This window comes from Gigantopelta aegis, chromosome 6 (assembly GCF_016097555.1).
Source record: "Gigantopelta aegis isolate Gae_Host chromosome 6, Gae_host_genome, whole genome shotgun sequence".
Classification (NCBI taxonomy): Eukaryota; Metazoa; Mollusca; class Gastropoda; order Neomphalida; family Peltospiridae; genus Gigantopelta; species Gigantopelta aegis.
In genome coordinates this window covers 95,903,273-95,922,729 of record NC_054704.1, presented here as the reverse complement: position 1 = coordinate 95,922,729, position 19,457 = coordinate 95,903,273, and the positions used below count along the sequence as shown (strand labels likewise).

Genomic DNA, 19,457 nt, shown 5'->3' with positions numbered 1-19,457 from the left:
GTTCCATGCCCTCCTCTTTCCATCCTTCCTTTTTCTTTTTTGTTTTGTTTCTGTGCATTATTCCCATTTGATAAAATCATCGGAAAACAAAATGTCGCGGTCGGTGATTGTTCATCATTGGATCAGCAAAGATAACTCGTATGGCATTGATTGTGTTTGAAAATCAAACATTGCTTGGAGGGATTTGCACCAGTTTTAGGAGGCTGTATGCCCATCACTGGATGTAACTAACTACTGGACGAGTGCAGGCCTTACGGCAGTGACCGACAGCATCTCTTAATTTGTACCTTGTGTATGATGCCACAGATCATCAATATGGCCGTTTGACGGCTTCTGTGTGAATGAAAACACTGCAAGCGTGCAGACCTGACATGCGACTCGGACAGTGCAACCGAGACTGCTGCCTGCTACTGTTTGTAAAGATGGCTGCTGCGGTGGTGGAACACAAGAAAATAAATGGAACAGATTAAAGGATCGTACCAAGATGCGATATGCGGAGCTCTGGTTGCTGCCATGTGCTACATGAAAGTGAGACACGTGACACAGCCCAAACCAAAGCCTATTTGTAAGGCTGAACCGGTATGCTTGTATTGGTTTTTGTGTGTGTCATTATTCTATAACCATGTGGGTGTGTTACCCATCTTACAGTAGGTTACATCATTACAGTTCAATGTGCATATAGGGCTCACCAGTTGAGATATATATATGTTTATATTGTACATGTGTTTTATACTTTTGTATATACATGTATATATGCATATTCATAAATTGTTTACAGCAGTTTTGTTTACTCATATATGTAGGTGTTAGAAGATTTTGCAGTGGAGGGGGAGGGGGTGCTGTTAATTTGCCTTTTCATTGAGATGGGAATCAACATGTAAAATGGCCACCTTCAAACTTTATGGGTGCAGTTTTCCAGCGTGCCTCCACTTTCCAATATACGTGCATATTATTTATGTAATCTAAATGCACATCAGAAAATGTACCTTTGTATTTGGTAATTGTATATCTGTTTTGATTCTGTTGATTTTACAGGTAATTATTTTTAATTCTATAAAATCTGCTAAATGGCATAGATCTAGTGGATGCGAAAAAATATGCTAAACAAATCACCATTTTATTTGATAATCCATTGCTGGTTAATTTCCAGGTTATAATTGTCAGCGAGCTTTACAAATGTATGGTAGACATTATTTCAGTGCATCAAGAATGTCGACATAGCTAGAACATAAAGAAAATATATACCTATCATTTGTTAATATTTTGGAAAATAAATATCGCATTCATGGTGCCATACTCAAATGTTTTTGCAGATTTCTTTTTTTTTAAAGTTAACCTTTTGACAAAATTAATTAATCTTATCATTAATGTATGATTTTCTTAACCCCAACTCTAAACTTAACCATTTCCTTTCTGGGGGAGGCCACCCATACTCCCTATTGAGTTTGGTTGCATTCAGTTCCATAGCGCCATACCCAAAAATGTCTCTGGCAGAAACACTGACCAATAGATAAATGAATATTCTTGGTGATATATTTTTGTAAGCAAAGCATTATATGACAATGTGCCGTCCTTCAACTCTCTGCCTGTGGAAACTGTGAAGATAATGTAATTTTCCTGTGCAGTTCATTGCACTCATACAGGATGCATCATATTGATAATCAAAGGTTGATGTTACTTGAAATACTTTTTGTAATTAATTTTGAGATATATTTATTTATTCGATCTATCAAATTGAAAAACCCTCCGCTAGCCATTACAATGCTAGAATAGACATATAAATTCACTGTTAGTAGTGCAGAGGTTGCATTGTTATTGGAGCATGCCAAAGGTTAAGGTCACATTGACTAACATTTTAAAGAGATTGAATAGGATTGCTGCATAGATCACTTTCTTTATTTGGGAATGAACTCTGCCTTACATAACTGTGGACTTGTGTTGGTTTTTATAACTACAGACCAAGGAATAGGTGAATGAATTAATTAATAATGAAGGGTGTTATTTAACACATTTTATTTACGGTTATATGGCGTTGGACATATGGTTAAGGACCACACAGATATTGAGATAGGAAACTCGCTGTCACCACTTTATAGGCTACTCTGTTAGGTTAGCAGCAAGGGATCTTTTATATGCACCATCCCACAGACAGGATAGCACATACCACAGGATTTGTTAGACCAGTCGTGGTGCACTGGCACACCAATTTGAAAACTATAGACCATAGTCACTGATACTACATGCATATACAATGTATTAATGTTGTTTGCATACCTATTTGAACTGACCTAGCTATGGTCAATGCTGTCAGCCGTAACACTGGGTTTGCATCCCAGTATAGTGGCCCGTTCCCACACAGAGTGAGTTTTAATGGTTCAATAGGGAGGTGTGTGACTTTTCTCCAATACCAAGGCCATTAATAGCTATAAGATAAGACCTAAAGTTTCATTTCCCACCCCCACCCTGAGGATAAAGGTCTGTTTCTGTTGGTTTTTTTTTTTACTGACATCAAAATAAAATAATGTTTTTGGTCCTTGTGCAGTATTTCTAATATCTTAAAAATATAAAATATAAAATAAAATTTCACCTCTCATTTTGAAAATCTAGCTTTTAATTTATAATGACCTAACCATTAACTTTATCCAGGACAGACTGACCAGATCACCGAGGTGGGTGTCCAGAACAACAATATATTGACTAATAAAATGAAATTATTTTGTTTTAATGGATATTATGAGAATTGTGTATTGTATATATAGAGGATAATAAATGAGTTACCAGTTATTAATCAAATTTATGTCCCGAGTGAAATAATTTTCAGTTGTCACCAAATAAAAATTATTTCATGAGGGACATAAATACGATAATAACTGGTGCCGAGTTTGTTATTCTATTTATTACCTGACCTATTTTTTCTCTAAAAGCCTTTACTTTCGACACATACATGTATAGAAACCATATAAAATATTTTACACACTGTTCTGAGTATTGTTATAACTTTGTAATTTAATCACATTCATAGATGATTTTCAAAACCAAAAGTCGTCTTTATTCTGGTGCAAAATCTATAATGAATTGCATTAAAATGACATTTTGTTATAAATTTAACCGAAAAAACAGACAGCCGTAAACACAAACTCTTTAAACTACATGACAACATTGTGTGTGTTTGCCAAATCGTGATGACGTCATATTTAGTACCAACATTTATTAGACCAATGTATGATTTGTATTTTCCCCGTCTGAGTGCCTGCTGGGGTAATAATAAATAGAAGATTTGTCACGAATGTTGAAATTCAATGTGGAAAATATCAGCCAAGTCTATATTAATCATTTGTGAGGGCTCTACCGAGACAAATACCTATTAACTAAACGAGGTTGATATTTCACTATTAACAAACATGAGATCTAGTAGCCATCAGTTAAAGTAGCCAGTTTTATGGGGCCAGCTGGTTTCAGCTCAAACCAGCCCATTAATGTACATCTATCCCAGACAGAATAAATTAATGTTTGGCAACGATGGCAGCGGGTTTCCTCTCTCATTATCTGTGTGGTCTTTAACCATATGTCTGATGCCATATAAAAATATTTAAAATTGCATTGTTAAAATTTTCCTTCCTTTAAACAAAATGTAGCCCGGTAGTAGGTGGGGGGAGAGTATGTAGCCCAGTGGTAGGTGGGGAGAGGACATAGCCCGGTAGTAGGTGGGGGGAGAGGACGTAGCCCAGTGGTAGGTGGGGAGAGGACATAGCCTGGTGGTAGTTGGGGGGAGAGGACGTAGCCCGTTAGTAGGTGGGGTGAGGACGTAGCCCGGTGGTAGTTGTGGGGAGAGGACGTAGCCCGGTGGTAGTTGGGGTGAGGACGTAGCCTGGTAGTAGGTGGGGGGGAGAGGGCGTAGCCCAGTGGTAGGTGGGGAGAGGACATAGCCCAGTGGAAGGTGGGGGAGAGGACGTATCCCAGTGGTAGGTGGGGAAAGGACGTAGCCCAGTGGTGGGTGGGGTAGAGGACGTAGCCCAGTGGTAGGTGGGGGGAGAGGACGTAGCCCAGTGGAAGGTGGGGGAGAGGACGTAGCCCAGTGGAAGGTGGGGAGAGGACGTAGCCCAGTGGGGGGTGGGGGAGAGGACGTAGCCCAGTGGTAGGTGGGGGAGAGGACGTAGCCCAGTGGAAGGTGGGGAGAGGACGTAGCCCAGTGGGGGGGGGGGGAGAGGACGTAGCCCAGTGGTAGGTGGGGGAGAGGACGTAGCCCAGTGGTAGGTGGGGGGAGAGGACATAGCCCAGTGGTAGGTGGGGGGAGAGGACGTAGCCCAGTGGTAGTTGGGGGGAGAGGACGTAGCCCAGTGGTAGTTGGGAGGAGAGGACGTAGCCCAGTGGTAGTTGGGGGGAGAGGACGTAGCCCAGTGGTAGTTGGGGGGAGAGGACGTAGCCCAGTGGTAGTTGGGGGGAGAGGACGTAGCCCAGTGGTAGTTGGGGGGAGAGGACATAGCCCAGTGGTAGTTGGGGGGAGAGGACACAGCCCAGTGGTGGGTGGGGGAGAGGACGTAGCCCAGTGGTAGGTTGGGGGAGATGACATAGCCCAGTGGTGGGTGTGGAGAGGACATAGCCCAGTGGTAGATGGGAGGAGAGGACGTAGCCCAGTGGTAGGTGGGGGGAGAGGACGTAGCCCTCATTTCTCATTCCAGCCAGTGCACCACAATTGGTATATCAAAGACTGGTATGTACTATCCTGTCTGGGATAGTACGTATAAAAGATCCCTTGCTACTAATAGAAAAATGTAGCAGGTTTTCTCTCTGAGAATATATGTAAAAATGTTCCAGATGTTTCATATCCAATGCCGATGATTAATAAATCAATGGGCTCTAGTGGTGTCATTAACGAAAATAAACATTAACTTTTCTTGTACTGTGAGGATAGAGTAATCTGTTTATTAAAAAATGATGGGCTCAAGGGGTGTCGTTGAACAAAACAAACTTTAACTTTAATTGTTGGGTAGCACAGCGAATGTTATTAATACAATTAGGGCATCAAGGCACACTGGAGGGGCACCAAGGCAAACTGGAGGGGCACCAAGGCAAACTGGAGGGGCACCAAGACACATTGGAGGGGCACCAAGGCAAACCTTTTGTTCAAAAGAGAGGCCGAAGGTATCTTACTTTTCTACAAAGTTTTCTCAGACTAAAATGATTTGAAGCTGATCCCTTCAGCTCTAGCCAGGGCAGATTGTTGGATACGGATGCCTTATTACCAATTATTTTACCATCTCTTACATATATATATGGGAAGTATGTATGTATGTATGTATGTATGGGAAGGACTCTGTGGTAAATCAGGTATGGCATCACAGCATTTGTTTCTTGCTGCTGACAATTTCCAATTTTTGGGGCACATAGGCAAGTAATGAGGGCAACCACGACACTTGCTGTCATTGCCATGATAAAATTTGAACCCTGCATGAAATGGTGTGCCAGTCCAAATGGTGCAGCATGTAGCAGCTCAAAACTGCCTCTGAAGGTTGCCTCAGTCCTTCTGAATGTTGTAACAAATCATGCTTTTAGTGACAATTTCCAGTGTCTGAAATAATGGCCTCTGTAATGTATCCCAGGGGCTATTGCGCAGTCTGGCCTAGAACAGGATTGTTGAAATGGTGGCATAAATGAAGTCATGAGAAAAACCATAAAAGCAAATCTCCTAAAATCTCTTCCAGTATTTATTGGCCAGGCCCGCCAAGAGTGGTATGGTAGTGGAAATTATTTGTGATTAAAACATCAAACTTGCAAATTGTTTTTTATGCTTTGCTGGCTTGATCACATTTCGCAGTTTACCAGCTCCGATTGGGAGAGGAGAGTGATGAAAAACAAGGATTACTTCTGTGGCTTCTTCACTTCTCACTTGATTGATTGACTCGCTGTTTGGACAGATATAAAAATTGGTCGCGCATGATTGGATTGCATGTTTGCATATGTTGCTGATGACTTGTTGCGGACAATTAGTTTTTTAAAATAAGTCTGGCATGTAAATATTGCATGCTAAAAGACTGAAGTCTTGAGTCTGGTTGGGGTTTTTCTCAAGCCAGTGTTAGGAATGACTGTCCTCCCACAGGTGGAGTAGGAATGCTATGTAATTTTGGGGATTGGCAGTCCACCTATAGCTAAGGCACATGATAGTGAAACAAGGCCACCAATAAACTAAATTTCTATAACATTTTATTCCTTCATTTCATTCATTTTAATATATTGTATCATTGAATCCTAAATCAAATGGGTATTCAGGATAGGTTTTTTGGTTTGTTTTGTGGGGGGTTTTGGTGGGGAGGGGTGTTTAGTCAAGATATCAAAGATCTAAAGTTGTACATTTAATTTCTGCAGTTATATTTGATATATACTAAAACGCAAAAGAAACGCAGGTTCTCATTAAATTGGATATAAAATATTAAAAAAACAAAACGAAATGAAGATTTCAACATTTATTTTGGAGCTACACCAATTCGGCACACATTGGTGTTGAAAATTTTTGATTGAATTCCTTTTTGGCTATTGTTTCATGTCATAAAGTAGGGTGGGGGTCCATGTTAAAAATGTGAAAGAGACGACCTGTAGCATTGTCAAAGTCAGTATCGCGTGTGACCACCCTGGGCATTCAAACAGGCAGTGCAACGTCTCCTCATTGAGTTGACAAGCCGTTGAAAGAATGCCTGAGGGAGTGAGTTCCATTCATGGACCAATGCTGCCTCCAGCGCCTGCATATTCTGAGGTTGTCCGCGAGCCTGAAGGCGACGTCCGATTTCATCCCAGACGTGTTCGATAGGCGCCATGTCCGAGATAAGGCTGGCCACGGCAACGTTGGGATGTTGTGCTGAGCCAGCAACGCCTGTGTTGCCCTGGCAGTGTGCGGCCTGGCATTGTCTTGCTGCAGCAAGCGCACACGTGGGTGAGCGGCAAAGAAGGGAACGACGTGATTGTTGATGACGTCATTTTGGTACACGGCGGCATTAACGCGTTGTCTGAACACATGAAGTTGTGTTCTGTGGTTGAATGAGAACCCACCCCACACCATCACACTACCCCCGCCCCATCGGTCGGCCTGCAGAACGCAGCAGTCGGAGTAACGTTCATGTCGACGTCGCCATACTCGGATTCGGCCATCAGCGTTGGAAAGATTGTAACGGCTCTCATCAGTAAACAGAACTTGTTGCCACTGGCCACGTCGCCATCTTTGATGTTGTTGCGCCCACTGTTGACGTTGTTGGCGGTGCCGAGGGGTCAATATTGGTCCCACATAAGGACGGCGGTTACGGAGTCCTGCTGCCCTCAGACGGCGTCGGACGGTATCGGCGGACACTGGACCACGTGGTCCACGCACCTGGTGAGCGGTGTTAGCTGCTGGCAGCATCCGATTCCTAAGGTGGGTCACCCGGATGTACCGGTCTAGGGCTGCGGTTGTCACCCTTGGGCGGCCGGTGCGTGGTCGATCGTTCACAGATCCAGTGATTTGGTGACGTTGAGAAAGGCGTGCGATTGTCGAAACATGACATCCCAATTGTCTGGCTACAGCAGTACGGGTCTGTCCGGCTTGCAACATCCCGATGGCCATATCTCGCTGGAGTTGCGTCAGTCGCGGCATTTTTAAAATGTGATTCTGTTGTCTGTCACTACTCAAATTGAATTTATGCGATTAAATCCAGGTGTGTAGGCTTTATAAGCATTTCATTGAGTGTGTTTGCACTGGATTCATGATACGGATGATCCAGCACGTGCAAACAACGTGTTTTGAGAATTCGTGACGTCACACAGGTAATGAAATTGACACGCAGGTGAGACTGCGGTGTGGGTGTGTGCCATGTCCTTTAACACAGTTGAGGTTCAATTCCACCAAAGATACTGCTTTACAAAGTGCAATTCTTTCGCATTTTCAGGACCTGCGTTTCTTTTGCGTTTTAGTATATGTATACTATTGTTGGATTGAACTCTAATGCATTCCACTGGACCACACAGAACGATACAATATGCAGTTGCTTTGGAGTTATGAGTTGATGGCTATAATCAATTATGAAATTGAGAAATATCATTTCCTTCCTTCCTTTATCCGAGTAGATTCAACTCTCCATTTTATTGAAGCTAAAAAGCATTCATGTCTGTATGTTTTTATTGCGTTTCACTTTGATTAGGTTGGTTTTACAGTACTTTCATGCTTTACAATTTCTGTCAAGGATAGATTAGATAGACTGTTTGCTCTGTTGCCTATAGACCGAGATGAATCTGTCTGGTTCGTAATTATGTGTTTCCATTGAAAGTACATTACACTGTCATCACAAAATTACCTTGCTTCATAGATATACCAGTACTGTAATTTCTTGTGTATTGCCCGCTGCTCCACAGAAGCTACATTTAGCAATAGATGGTTGTTTTGAGAAATAAGATTATTAAATAGCCTGCTGTGACAGAAGTTTCAGTATTTCAAAATGTATAGCCCATGGGCAGTATGCAACAAATTATTGTACATGTACTTACATACAGAGTTAGATTGTTCAAGTGTATATAAGGCAACTTAAGATACAGGAATCAATTCAATTTAAGATTAAGTCTGTTGGATTATATTAGGCCCTTACCGGTCCAACTGGAGAGGACCATGGGTTTCATCTCCATCCTGACTGTCTGTCTGTCTGTCTGTCTGTCTATCATGGTGATATACCCATTTTGTGGCAGAGTTATGGCCCTTGAACTTAGGAAATACAAAACAAATTGTTGGGTTCCTGTACAGTGGGCATGTATTGCTTTAGTAGTACTCTCAGAATGCTTGTTCCACTTTTTATGCATTGTGAAATGCACAGCAAACACGCATCATTTAACACTCGGGTCAGCTGTCTCCATCTGGGTGGTAAATGCGAGAAGATAGCACCAGCTATTTATCAATTATCTGCATGCAAATTTTACCATTTTGTTTTTTGCAAAAATCATTGGGATAACCAACAATGACAAATTAAAAAATTATTTTCATATGCTGCCTCAGCAGTTCAATTGGAAAGTCAGCTTACCAGTCAGTCATCCTTTTCGTTATTGATTTCAAGTTTAGGATGAACAAAAACTACATAGGACATGAAAAAAACAAAGACGTGCAGTGTGAAATGCTCCAGAAATCTCTTTTTGCATTCGGAGCATCTCACACCATGGTGGCGGAGAGTGTTTTTTTTTTACATCAGTCTGTGAAATCTTCGTCTGGGCCATATTTTCCTTATCAATTCATATAGAATCATCAAACCTTGCATGCGTGTTCAACTTGGGTGTGTCACATACCATAACTATGTCACACTGACCTACTTTTCATGCATTACTGCACAATAAAGGAAATCCATGTCTGGGCCATATCTTCCTTATCAGTTCATATAGGATCATCAAACCTTGCATGCAAGAACAACTTGGGATAACGGTGTGTTGTGTACCATACCTAGGACACCATGACCTACTATTGATGGGTGTATCATGTATCAGTACTGTTCATTTTTTAATACCTTAATTACTGTGGTGCTGACTTTTTCATTTCTAACTCTGCTACAGCAAACAAAGCATTTTATACCGACGCGATTCACGCAGAATGACAACGCGGCATAAAATGCTTTAGTGGAATCAGGCCTTTAAATATACATTGTACGAGGTGTTTTGTTTCCAAAAAAAGCACATAATTTTGCAGTCAAAAGCAAAATAAAAATGTGCAGACATTTAATAAGAGGTATTTGTCTTCCTCTGCGTATACACACAGCTCCATGCACGGTGATGGCAGCGATTCATGATATGTCGTATCTGCAAACAGTATAATATAAATGTTGGCACAACCCTTCTAATTTTAAGTAAACAGAATGAGATGGTTTCAGCAGAACTTTTTCTACTAATTGTGTCACCTTACAGTCACGTGGAATGCGTGAATCCACAGTTTACAGTGTGAGGAATGTTTTCAGAGTCTGAGTATTGCAACTTGAGACTGATTGATTAGGTTCTCTTTGGTTCTGACTTTCATCAGTTTGCTGTAAACCTTCTCATGATGGTGACCTTTTTAAAGCTGTATAGTCTCATCTCACAATATTGTTTGTGTTTGTTTTGTTTAACGATTCAACTAGAGCATATTAATTTTATTAATCATTGACAGTTGGATTTCAAACATTTGATAATTCTGACACTTAGTCTCAATCATTGGCAGTTGGATGTCAAATATTTAATAATTCTGACACTTAGTCGTAATCATTAGCTGTTGGATGTCAAACATTTGATAATTCTGACACTTAGTCTCAATCATTGGCAGTTGGATGTCAAACATTTGATAATTCTGACACTTAGTCTCAATCATTGGCTGTTAGATGTTAAACATTTAATAATTCTGACACTTAGTCTTTGGCTATTAGATGTCAAACAAATAATAATTCTGACACATAATCTTAAAGTCGCACACCCAAGTTTCAGCCAGCAAAAATTAATTCTAATTTTGGTTAATCTTCAAAACTAATACATTTAGATCACGTTTTTATAAAATAGAGTGAAAAATCAGGTTTTATATCGATAATTTTGAAAGTTAGTATTCTGATGTCACCGGTAGATGTCGCTCGAAGCACAGAAATGCCTATGTCACGACAAATTTCCCAGAGTGCACACAGACTTGGGGTGTGTTCCTTTCACCTCTCCTGGGCATGTTCCAACTGTTCTGTCCTGGACAGCGAAAGGTTGGAACAGGAAGTTACTTTACCAACATAGGTGCTTCTGTTGAGGAAGTGGCTGCTGCAGCAATCATGATACTTGAATCGGGATAAGACGACAATGATAGTCTGTCACTGAACATGTTTACTATACTACAGTGTTTGAAATAATAAATTTTATATATATAAACCGCAATTAGCCTACATTTTCTATTCGGCACCGTGTACTAGTGGCTAGTACCTATTGTTATTAGCAATTAGATGCACCGCTTATTATTGTTGGTGGTAGTGGTAGTAGTAGTAGTAGTAGTAGTAGTAGTAGTAGTAGTAGTAGTACAGTCTGTAGGCACTTCCCGTCCCCAGGACGAAAATGTAAGGTGTTTTTTTGTCCTACTCTATTTAAATAAAGGTAACAATATAGCTTGTGTCCCCCCCCACCCCCCAAGGTTGTATCCCCTCTCCAGATATCGTAAGACTTAGCAAAGATATTGGTTTTAAGGGTTTGTAATGTTTTGTATTGAGACACTTACTTGTCTGAATGTTATTCTTAATGAAAATATACACGAACTGTAAAGAAAAACATCACAAATTAATGACAAGCAAACGACAACAAATCGGATGTTGATTGCACGAGAAAACAGACCGAACCAAAATGATAAGTCACATGCTATACCAACGTCTGTGATGTTGAAACGGGAAGACCCCATCTAAAAATAGATTAGACCTTGTCTGCTCAACGTTTTTTTCTCAGACGCGCGTGCATTTTTAAGAAATACGAAAAATGCATTTTGTACAAATACCAGGATTACCAGGATTACCAAAAAACACTTCATGTGAATGGAAATGTATATTCTAAATAATAAAATGTAAGTAAAGTGCAATTTTATTTGTGAGAAAATGGGTTTAATAGCGAAAAACAATGGCGTAATGGTTAACAACTAGGGCGTGTCCCTTTAATCATTAGCTGTTGGATGTCAAACATTTAATAATTCTGACGTAGTTTTCAGAGGAAACCTGCTGTATTTATTTCTTGTTCTAGCCAATGCACCATGATTGGTATATCAAAGGCCATGGTATGTGCTATCCTATCTGTAGGATGGTGCTTCTAAAAGATCCATCGCTACTAATGAAAAAATGTAGTGGATTTCCTCTCTAGGACTATATGTCACAATTACCAAATGTTTGACATCCAATAGCCGATGATTATAAGTTTAAAAAAATTTCATTAGCAGCAATGGATCTTTTAAATGCATTGGGTTTTTAAAGACTCTTTTTGACAGAAAACAGTGGAAATGCTGGATGAAAAATAATAAATTTGTATCTGACCTACATTAGTAATCGATAGCCAAATGATAGTAAAAGTTGGTATGTAATGGTGAGAAAATCAATTGCTTTACTTCATTAATTAAAAATTTTCATTGGACCACCTGTCAAGAAACACAAAATTCTTGATAATAGCTAAAGATCGGCACAGAAAAGCATGCAGTTTGAAATTTAATATAAAATATGTTTCCATGGTTACAGCACCAACATCAATGGGTATACTGATTAGATCTGTGTGAAATTAAGATGGTTCGTATAAATATATGTCTTGCCTCACAATGCAGCTATTATTACCAGAGCGAGAATAATTGTTTCATTAATTTTCCTATCTCTTACAAAAGTCTAGTTTTACATAACCCATTTTTCGTTAGCACTTTAATTAAGACATTTTAAATTTTACATAATCATAAGTAACAGAACCTACTTTGTTTTGCACTTTATTTAGCACATCATTGACATAATAATAACAAGTACATGTGTAACATGCATAAGAAAAGTAATGTTAACCTGAAATACAGGGTAGTTGGGTTGTTGTTGTTTTTTTGTGGTTTTTTTTTTTGCATAATCTATAAATGAGTTACACAATTTTTTTAATTTCCCAGAGTCCTGTATGCCACTCAATGATAAAACACAATTTACCATTTCTTTTTCCGTTGGTTTACGCCTCTTAAAAGAGAATTGTCCACGGTGCCACATGATTCGTGTAAAGCACTTTAGTATTGCAGCAAGTGTGTGAGGACTCTTTCTTTGTGAAACGTGGGAGCCTCATGACAAATAACTGACAGGATTGATCGGAAATCTCTGTGGCTCAAATGATTTTTATCCCACCATAACTTAATGAAGATCTTAAAAATCCCAGTGTTAATGTATCAGCCTCTGGGGACAGATGTGAACGAAAGGATCACCTCTTTTGATGTCCGTGTCAAAGGCAAAGATGATACGTGGAACTGGGCCAACATATGGGCAAGTCTCATGCACCGACTCGGATACCCAGCTCCAACGAAATGCTTTCAAATACATCTGTCAGGGAGCGGGACATTGCCCAGTGGTAAAGTGTTTGCTTGATGCACGATCGACTATTTCTCATTCCAGCCAGTGCACCACGACTGGTATATCAAAGTCCATGGTATGTGCTATCCTGTCTATGGGATGGTGTGGATAAAAGACTAAATGTCAAAATTACCAAATGTCTGACATCCAATAGCTGATTAGGAGATAACCATATGGAGTTTTTAAATTTGTGGGTGTTATATATTTGATTCCGCAAATGAAGGCATTAGCCTGAGGTTAAAAATTAAACATGTGTGGGCATCAAATAGATAATAACACCCACAAATCTAAAAACACCATATAGTTATGTCCATTTTAACTGAATCTTTTTTCTACAGAACTTAACTGTATATTTTTGTATTTTAAAAAAAAATACCTGGCTACAATCTAACTGTAGTCCCTTGAACCATCAACTTTGCCAGTTCCAATTGCTTTCTGGGTGTTATTTTCATTTGATCCCAGAAAAAGAATGTAATTAACCAATCACAATACAGAACACACTCGTCATCAGTTTATGATGATTAATAAATCAATGTGCTCTTTTGGTGTCGTTAAACAAACCAAACTTTAACTTTCATATACTTCAACTGTGGGGGTGGGGAAAAGGCTGGGTGAATGGTGTTGCAGCCTAAAACAGATTAGGGTTTGGATAGAAACTACACTGTTAGTAGATGAGTGGCGGGACGTAGCCCAGTGGTAAGGCACTTGCTCAATCAGTGGTTGGTGTGGGATCGATCCCTGTCAGTGCACCACAACTGGTATATCAAAGGCTATGGTATGTGCTATCCTGTCTGTGGGATGGTGCATATAAAAGATCCCTTGCTACTAATGGAAAAAATGTAGCGGGTTTCCTCTTGATGACTATCAAAATGACCATATGTTTGACATCCAGTAGCTAATGATTAATAAATCAATGTGCTCTAGTGGTGTCATTAAACAAAAACAAACTTCTGTTAGTAGATGTATCAAAGAAAGTCAGTCTTCGCCATGAGTAACATCAAGGTGAGCCGAATATCACTCTCCTGAAATGGTGCTATTCGAGCAATCACATGAAGTGTCAGATATATTGTATTACAAATGTTACTGCAAGGTAATCAATTTGCTTCTCTCCTAAAACTTTCCAGGCAAGTGATCAGTTTGTTAACTTGTACAAGTATTTGTGGATATGCTTATAAATATAACTGCAGTTCATCCATCCATCCCATCCATCCACCCATTTATTCATTTATTTATTCATTCATTCAATTATTCATTGTTTGTCCATTTCATATGATAGTACATGCACATATAATTAATTATAATTATTTATGTTGACACATTTTAAATTTTCAAATATGTAACCTGTATATTAGCATACATGTGTTGTATGATACTAATTTTATCAGACATTAAGTTTTGACAGACCAGAGTGTGACTACAATTCTTACACAGGACAAACTGAATTTCTCATTTTTACATAATTGAAGTTAAACAAATTCAGAATTTTAATGATATATAATGTAAATGATTATAATGTAGCTGAAAGAAATTATTTCTGGAATTTTTACTTACACAACTGTAAGACTGTTGCAGCCCATGTGAGGGGAAAAAACCAAATCAACAAAATTTGTTATTTTTTTCATTTTGGAAATAAATGACATTAAATCAAAGATGTTATATATTTAAGACTATAAATCAATACCATTCAAGACATTTAATCATGTTTAGGGTGTAATTCCTCTCCACCTTTCCCCTCTAACACCAAATATTTTAAGCAGTGCAATTTTCCTCTCTTCAACATTTTGAGGAGTGCAATTTTTGACTCTCCATGATTTTTCAGATACAATTTTTTACTCCAGGATTTTTCAGAAATAAAAGTCTGATTTATGGAACATGTATGTGCTTGTAAATTAATTGATTTATTTTCTTTAAAAAAATGCTGAAATGTGCCTTCGAAAAAAAAAAAAAAAAAAATGTTTTTCAGTCCTTTAAAACCCTTGAAGCAGAATATGGCTGTTTTGGTTTCTTTAAACCATAAGAACTGCATTTTAAGGAGCCATGATGGTTTACATTTTTTCACCACTTATATATACATTTTACTGCTTAGTTTATTGTGAAGCACACATGTAATAGTAATAATGACTTGTTATTTTCAGTTGAGTACCGAGTGGACCCAAGTTGAAGTTATTGACCTGATTAACGATGGAACTGGACTTGGTTTTGGGATCATAGGAGGCCGGAGTACTGGGGTGGTGGTGAAGACCATTCTGCCTGGAGGTGTAGCTGACCTGGTATGTAATGTGTTCAAAATTACTTTTTTATTTTCTACTTTATATTCAACAAAGATACAGGCTTCAAATATTGTCTTCAACTAAATTCTATATTATCCATAGTCTTTTTAAAAAAAAAGGATTTTTCTACAATTATCAATACAATATTACAGTTGATGCAATTTTTCCCCTGTCGTGAGAAAATTAAGTGGGAGGGAAGGGGGATTTCAACCAATTTTATTTTACCATGACTTTCATAACCCAGCTCAAAATTTCATGACCTTCTAGGCCTGGGAAGTGACATTTACATATTCCATGATTTTCCAGGTTTTCCACAACCAATAAGAACTTTGAGATAATATCATTAAATGTTACATTTTCTTGAACACCTGACAGTATTAATAAAACATAAGAAGCTTTAGGTTTTATTCAGCTTTCCAAAACAAAAAGTTGTTCACAATAGTACAAAGTATCAAATACATGTATTTCAAAGCATTTTAAGACAATTTTGTAGGTTACTTATTAAGTAAATTAAGATTTGAAAGCTATTCACAAAACAGTTTTCTTGGTTAAATAGAAAATGGTTATTAAGAAAAGTAAAAACAAAATGCCAGTGTTAGCTTGGAAGTTGAATACATTATTAAAGATGTTGGTATTGGTGTTGAATGGTGAGAAAATAGCCATCAATAAAGTAGAATAGGTCTAGTTCTGTGCTTCTGTTAAGGTGCTTTGCAGTGTCTGCTTTTTGATTGATCTATGTGGCCCAATTCATAAAGGCTGTCTGTGGATGGCTTTGAAGTGTCTTTCCTCGTTGTCTAGACAAATCTGATTTCGCGAGATGACATAATGCAGAAATAATTAAGCAGCTCCTAGTCTATGTGTTATGGGTGGTTAAATGATGCAAACAACTCTAAATCAATAAGACGTGTTTATCCTCGAATCAATGCCCAACTGCAAACTGTATTCAATCAGGATTTATTTGATTGGCAGCTCTTATAACCTCCGTTGACACAATTAGTGTCGGCTTGCCCACTGTCCTTCATTTTGGATTACCACTAAAAATGATTTGTTAGGCCTTCTTTGGGTTGGGAAAATTGATTTTCGTTAATGAATTTACTTAAGTCTACTCTAAAATCAAAATGATACTTGAACATAAATTTTTATCAACTACAGACTGAAATGTGCATATATGCAGCTGTCAAAATAATGTGAATAATTATACCTAAACTTCTTAACTTGTTATATCCATAACCTTTAGGAGTAAAGTATAATCCGGTATGGGTCTGCAAGGGATGTAGTTGGCCAAGTTTACAAAGCCTCTTTTTGTCTTAACTCTATATATGTAGTAGTATTGGTATAAAGTTGGTATTGAGAGTCTATAGTTCAAATCCTGTCAGTGAAGACTGATCTGTTACACTTGGAGCTGATATAGGATTGGAATACAATTATAACCCAGTCAGGACTCGTAACAGTTCAACCACTCCTGGTCTACAGTTCCGAGACGTAGCTTCACTGGAGGGGGAGTATGTAGTAATGTTGGTATAAAGCTAATGGGAATTTCTCTATTAGCTCAGTTGGTAGAGTGCTGGAGTCCTTAGTTTTAATGCCCTCAGTGGAGGTTGATTTATCTGTTATAAGTACATATCTATATAATTTCCTGCCCATACTTCTAAAATACTTGCATCGAAAGTCTGGCATGTGCTAAACAGTCAGTTGAGCTACTAACAGACATTAGAACAATGAAAGACGAGATCTACATATAGCTTGGTCTGTGGAGTGCTCGTCTGAGGTGTTTTATTCATAGGATTAAACCTTCTCGGTTGAACCATTCTATGTTGTCCCAGTTCTATTAGTACCCCATGTTTGATATATCAAATGCTGTGGTATGTGCTGTCTGCAGGAAAGTGCATATAAAAATCATTTGCTGTTAATAGAAAAATGTGGGTTTTGTCTGAGTACTACATGTCAGAATTAACAACTGTTTGCCATCCAGTAGCCGATGATTAATAAATCAGTGTGCACTGGTGGTGTCGTTAAACATAATTTATGACTTGTTTGTCTTAAGAAAACACAGAGGACTACAAGTATATGGATCTTTAATGTTTAAGTTATTTATTTTTACAACCACTTGATCTATGATTCTTCATTGTGGCAGAAATTAAGATGGATTGAAATTTGTTTCTAACATAAATGTGAAAAGAACAGAGGAGTAATAAAAATAAATTGCTTACGCATGCATGTAAATGTCAGTGGCTATTGATGATTAAGAAATAATTATTCCAAAAACATTTGATCTATAATAGTTTAAAAAAAAAAAAAAATTCTGGTTTGATGTTAATTGATACTTTCTGTTTTTGAGTGCAGTCATATAATTCTTAAATTTCTGACAATTATTTTAAAATCATGGAAATATTCACATACCATAATGATAAAACCCCCGAGAGAGACAAGAAAACAGATCAATATAAAGTGGATTTAAATGTTTCAGTGCTGCAGTTCCACATTAGTATTTGCATACAACATTGATTTACATGCAGTCGCAGTTCATATCAACAAGTTAAGTTGAAATGTCCATTTAATGGTGATTTGGTAGTGTTGGGTTTTTTTGATAAAATTTAGGAGTAAACATTAAACATATGTTTTCTGGCTGATATTGTTCTTATAGAAAAAAGGTTGAAAGTATTTTTGTAGGATGCAGAATGTTTGAATTAGTCAGGGACAGACAGAAAAACACAAATAGACTGAGAGAAGGTTCATTAGAAAGGTCGCAGTTCCCAATTTGTATAAGAATATGTTCATTAGAAACCAGAAATGTGTTGTACATCATTGATGTTTGTTAGGTTACAAATTGCTTTAGACGTGTAAAATGACATTTAAAAGTTATGTATAAATGTGTACTTTAATTGGGATTTGTATTTTAGGTATATGTCTATGTGATGTCAGTCCAAAAATATCTAAAACAATTGGTAAAATTGTGTACAAACTCAGAAATCGATCAGTTATATTTTGTAATAAAATTTCTCTTCAAACAAATGCAGTAACCCCATTCCCTTAGCTAAAATGTTCTGGGATATCCTGGGAAATGTTCCCGTCATCTCCTTGGATTATTAACATGTATACATGTAGACATTTCAAGACTTTCAAACTTCAAACTAAAGAAGTGCCATGAAACATAGTGACAGTATTGGAACAGAAGAGTAAGTCTATTCCTGAGACTTCTCCAGATTTCCTATGACTTAAAATGTATTAATAATATCTAGAACAATAGTGATTGTAGTAGAACAGGAAGATCCCAGATTTTCCTAATAATGAACTCACTGCTGTCATTTATAATTATGCATTGGTTACTCTTATGCATTATGCAGCTAGACTTGTATGCACTTTCCCTTACATGATGGTGCATTCCTTGCATGGCTTTTGATTAACAATTTCAGTGACAGCAGGGTGAGTGGGTGGGTGGGCAGAATTTAGTTCATTTGGTAGAGTGCTTGCCTGAGGTTCATGGGTCATATGACTGAACCATCTCCGTAGACTCGTTGGCTTTTGTTATCCCAATCAATGCCCACAACTGGTATATCAAAAGCCATAGCATATAGTGAGTGACCTTCTGTGGGAAAGTGCTTGTAACAGATTCCTACTGCTAACAGAAATATGTAGTGGTTTCCTTAGAAGATTCTTTGTGAAGAATTATAAAATGTTTGACATCCAATAGCCAATGATGATTCATTATTCTATGTACCACAGCAGTATCATTACTCAACCAAAATTCAGTGGCAGCAGATTATTTCAGCCTTCAGGATACATTTTGTTATACACACATACACATGTTACCATATGCCTTGAATTGACAATATTTATGATTTATTATAGGAAACAGTTTTAGAGTCTTCAATCAAATTTCGGTCAGTCCCAGAGATTATTCTTTGTTATGCATATGGGCCACCACCATCTGGGTTAATAATAGACATGATCTTGTTAGCTGAAGAACCGCTTTCCCTTTGTACTTCAAAGTGATCATTCTTTGATACAAATTAATTGTGCCTGAGGAGGATTAACTATTTCCTGTCATTGTGCAATGCAATGTTTTCTGTATAAACTCTCCTAATAATGGAAAATAAACAGTTATAGATGGAAAAAAAGATTGTTTCTGTGTCCAGAG

General features: G+C 38.0%; 1 protein-coding gene across 5 annotated transcripts in view; it reads left to right on the top strand.

Annotated features, from left to right (window-relative positions):
- LOC121376453 (multiple PDZ domain protein-like) overlaps positions 1 to 19,457 on the top strand; it is a 305,209-nt gene that overhangs the window by 91,967 nt on the left and 193,785 nt on the right. For all 5 annotated transcript variants that reach the window (XR_005958447.1, XM_041504328.1, XM_041504327.1 and 2 more), the window contains exon 5: positions 15,185 to 15,319. Coding sequence is in view for 4 of the 5 variants with exons in the window: in XM_041504328.1 (XP_041360262.1) it covers positions 15,185 to 15,319 (135 nt within the window). In the remaining variant the exon portion in view is untranslated. The remainder of the gene's footprint in view (positions 1 to 15,184; positions 15,320 to 19,457) is intronic.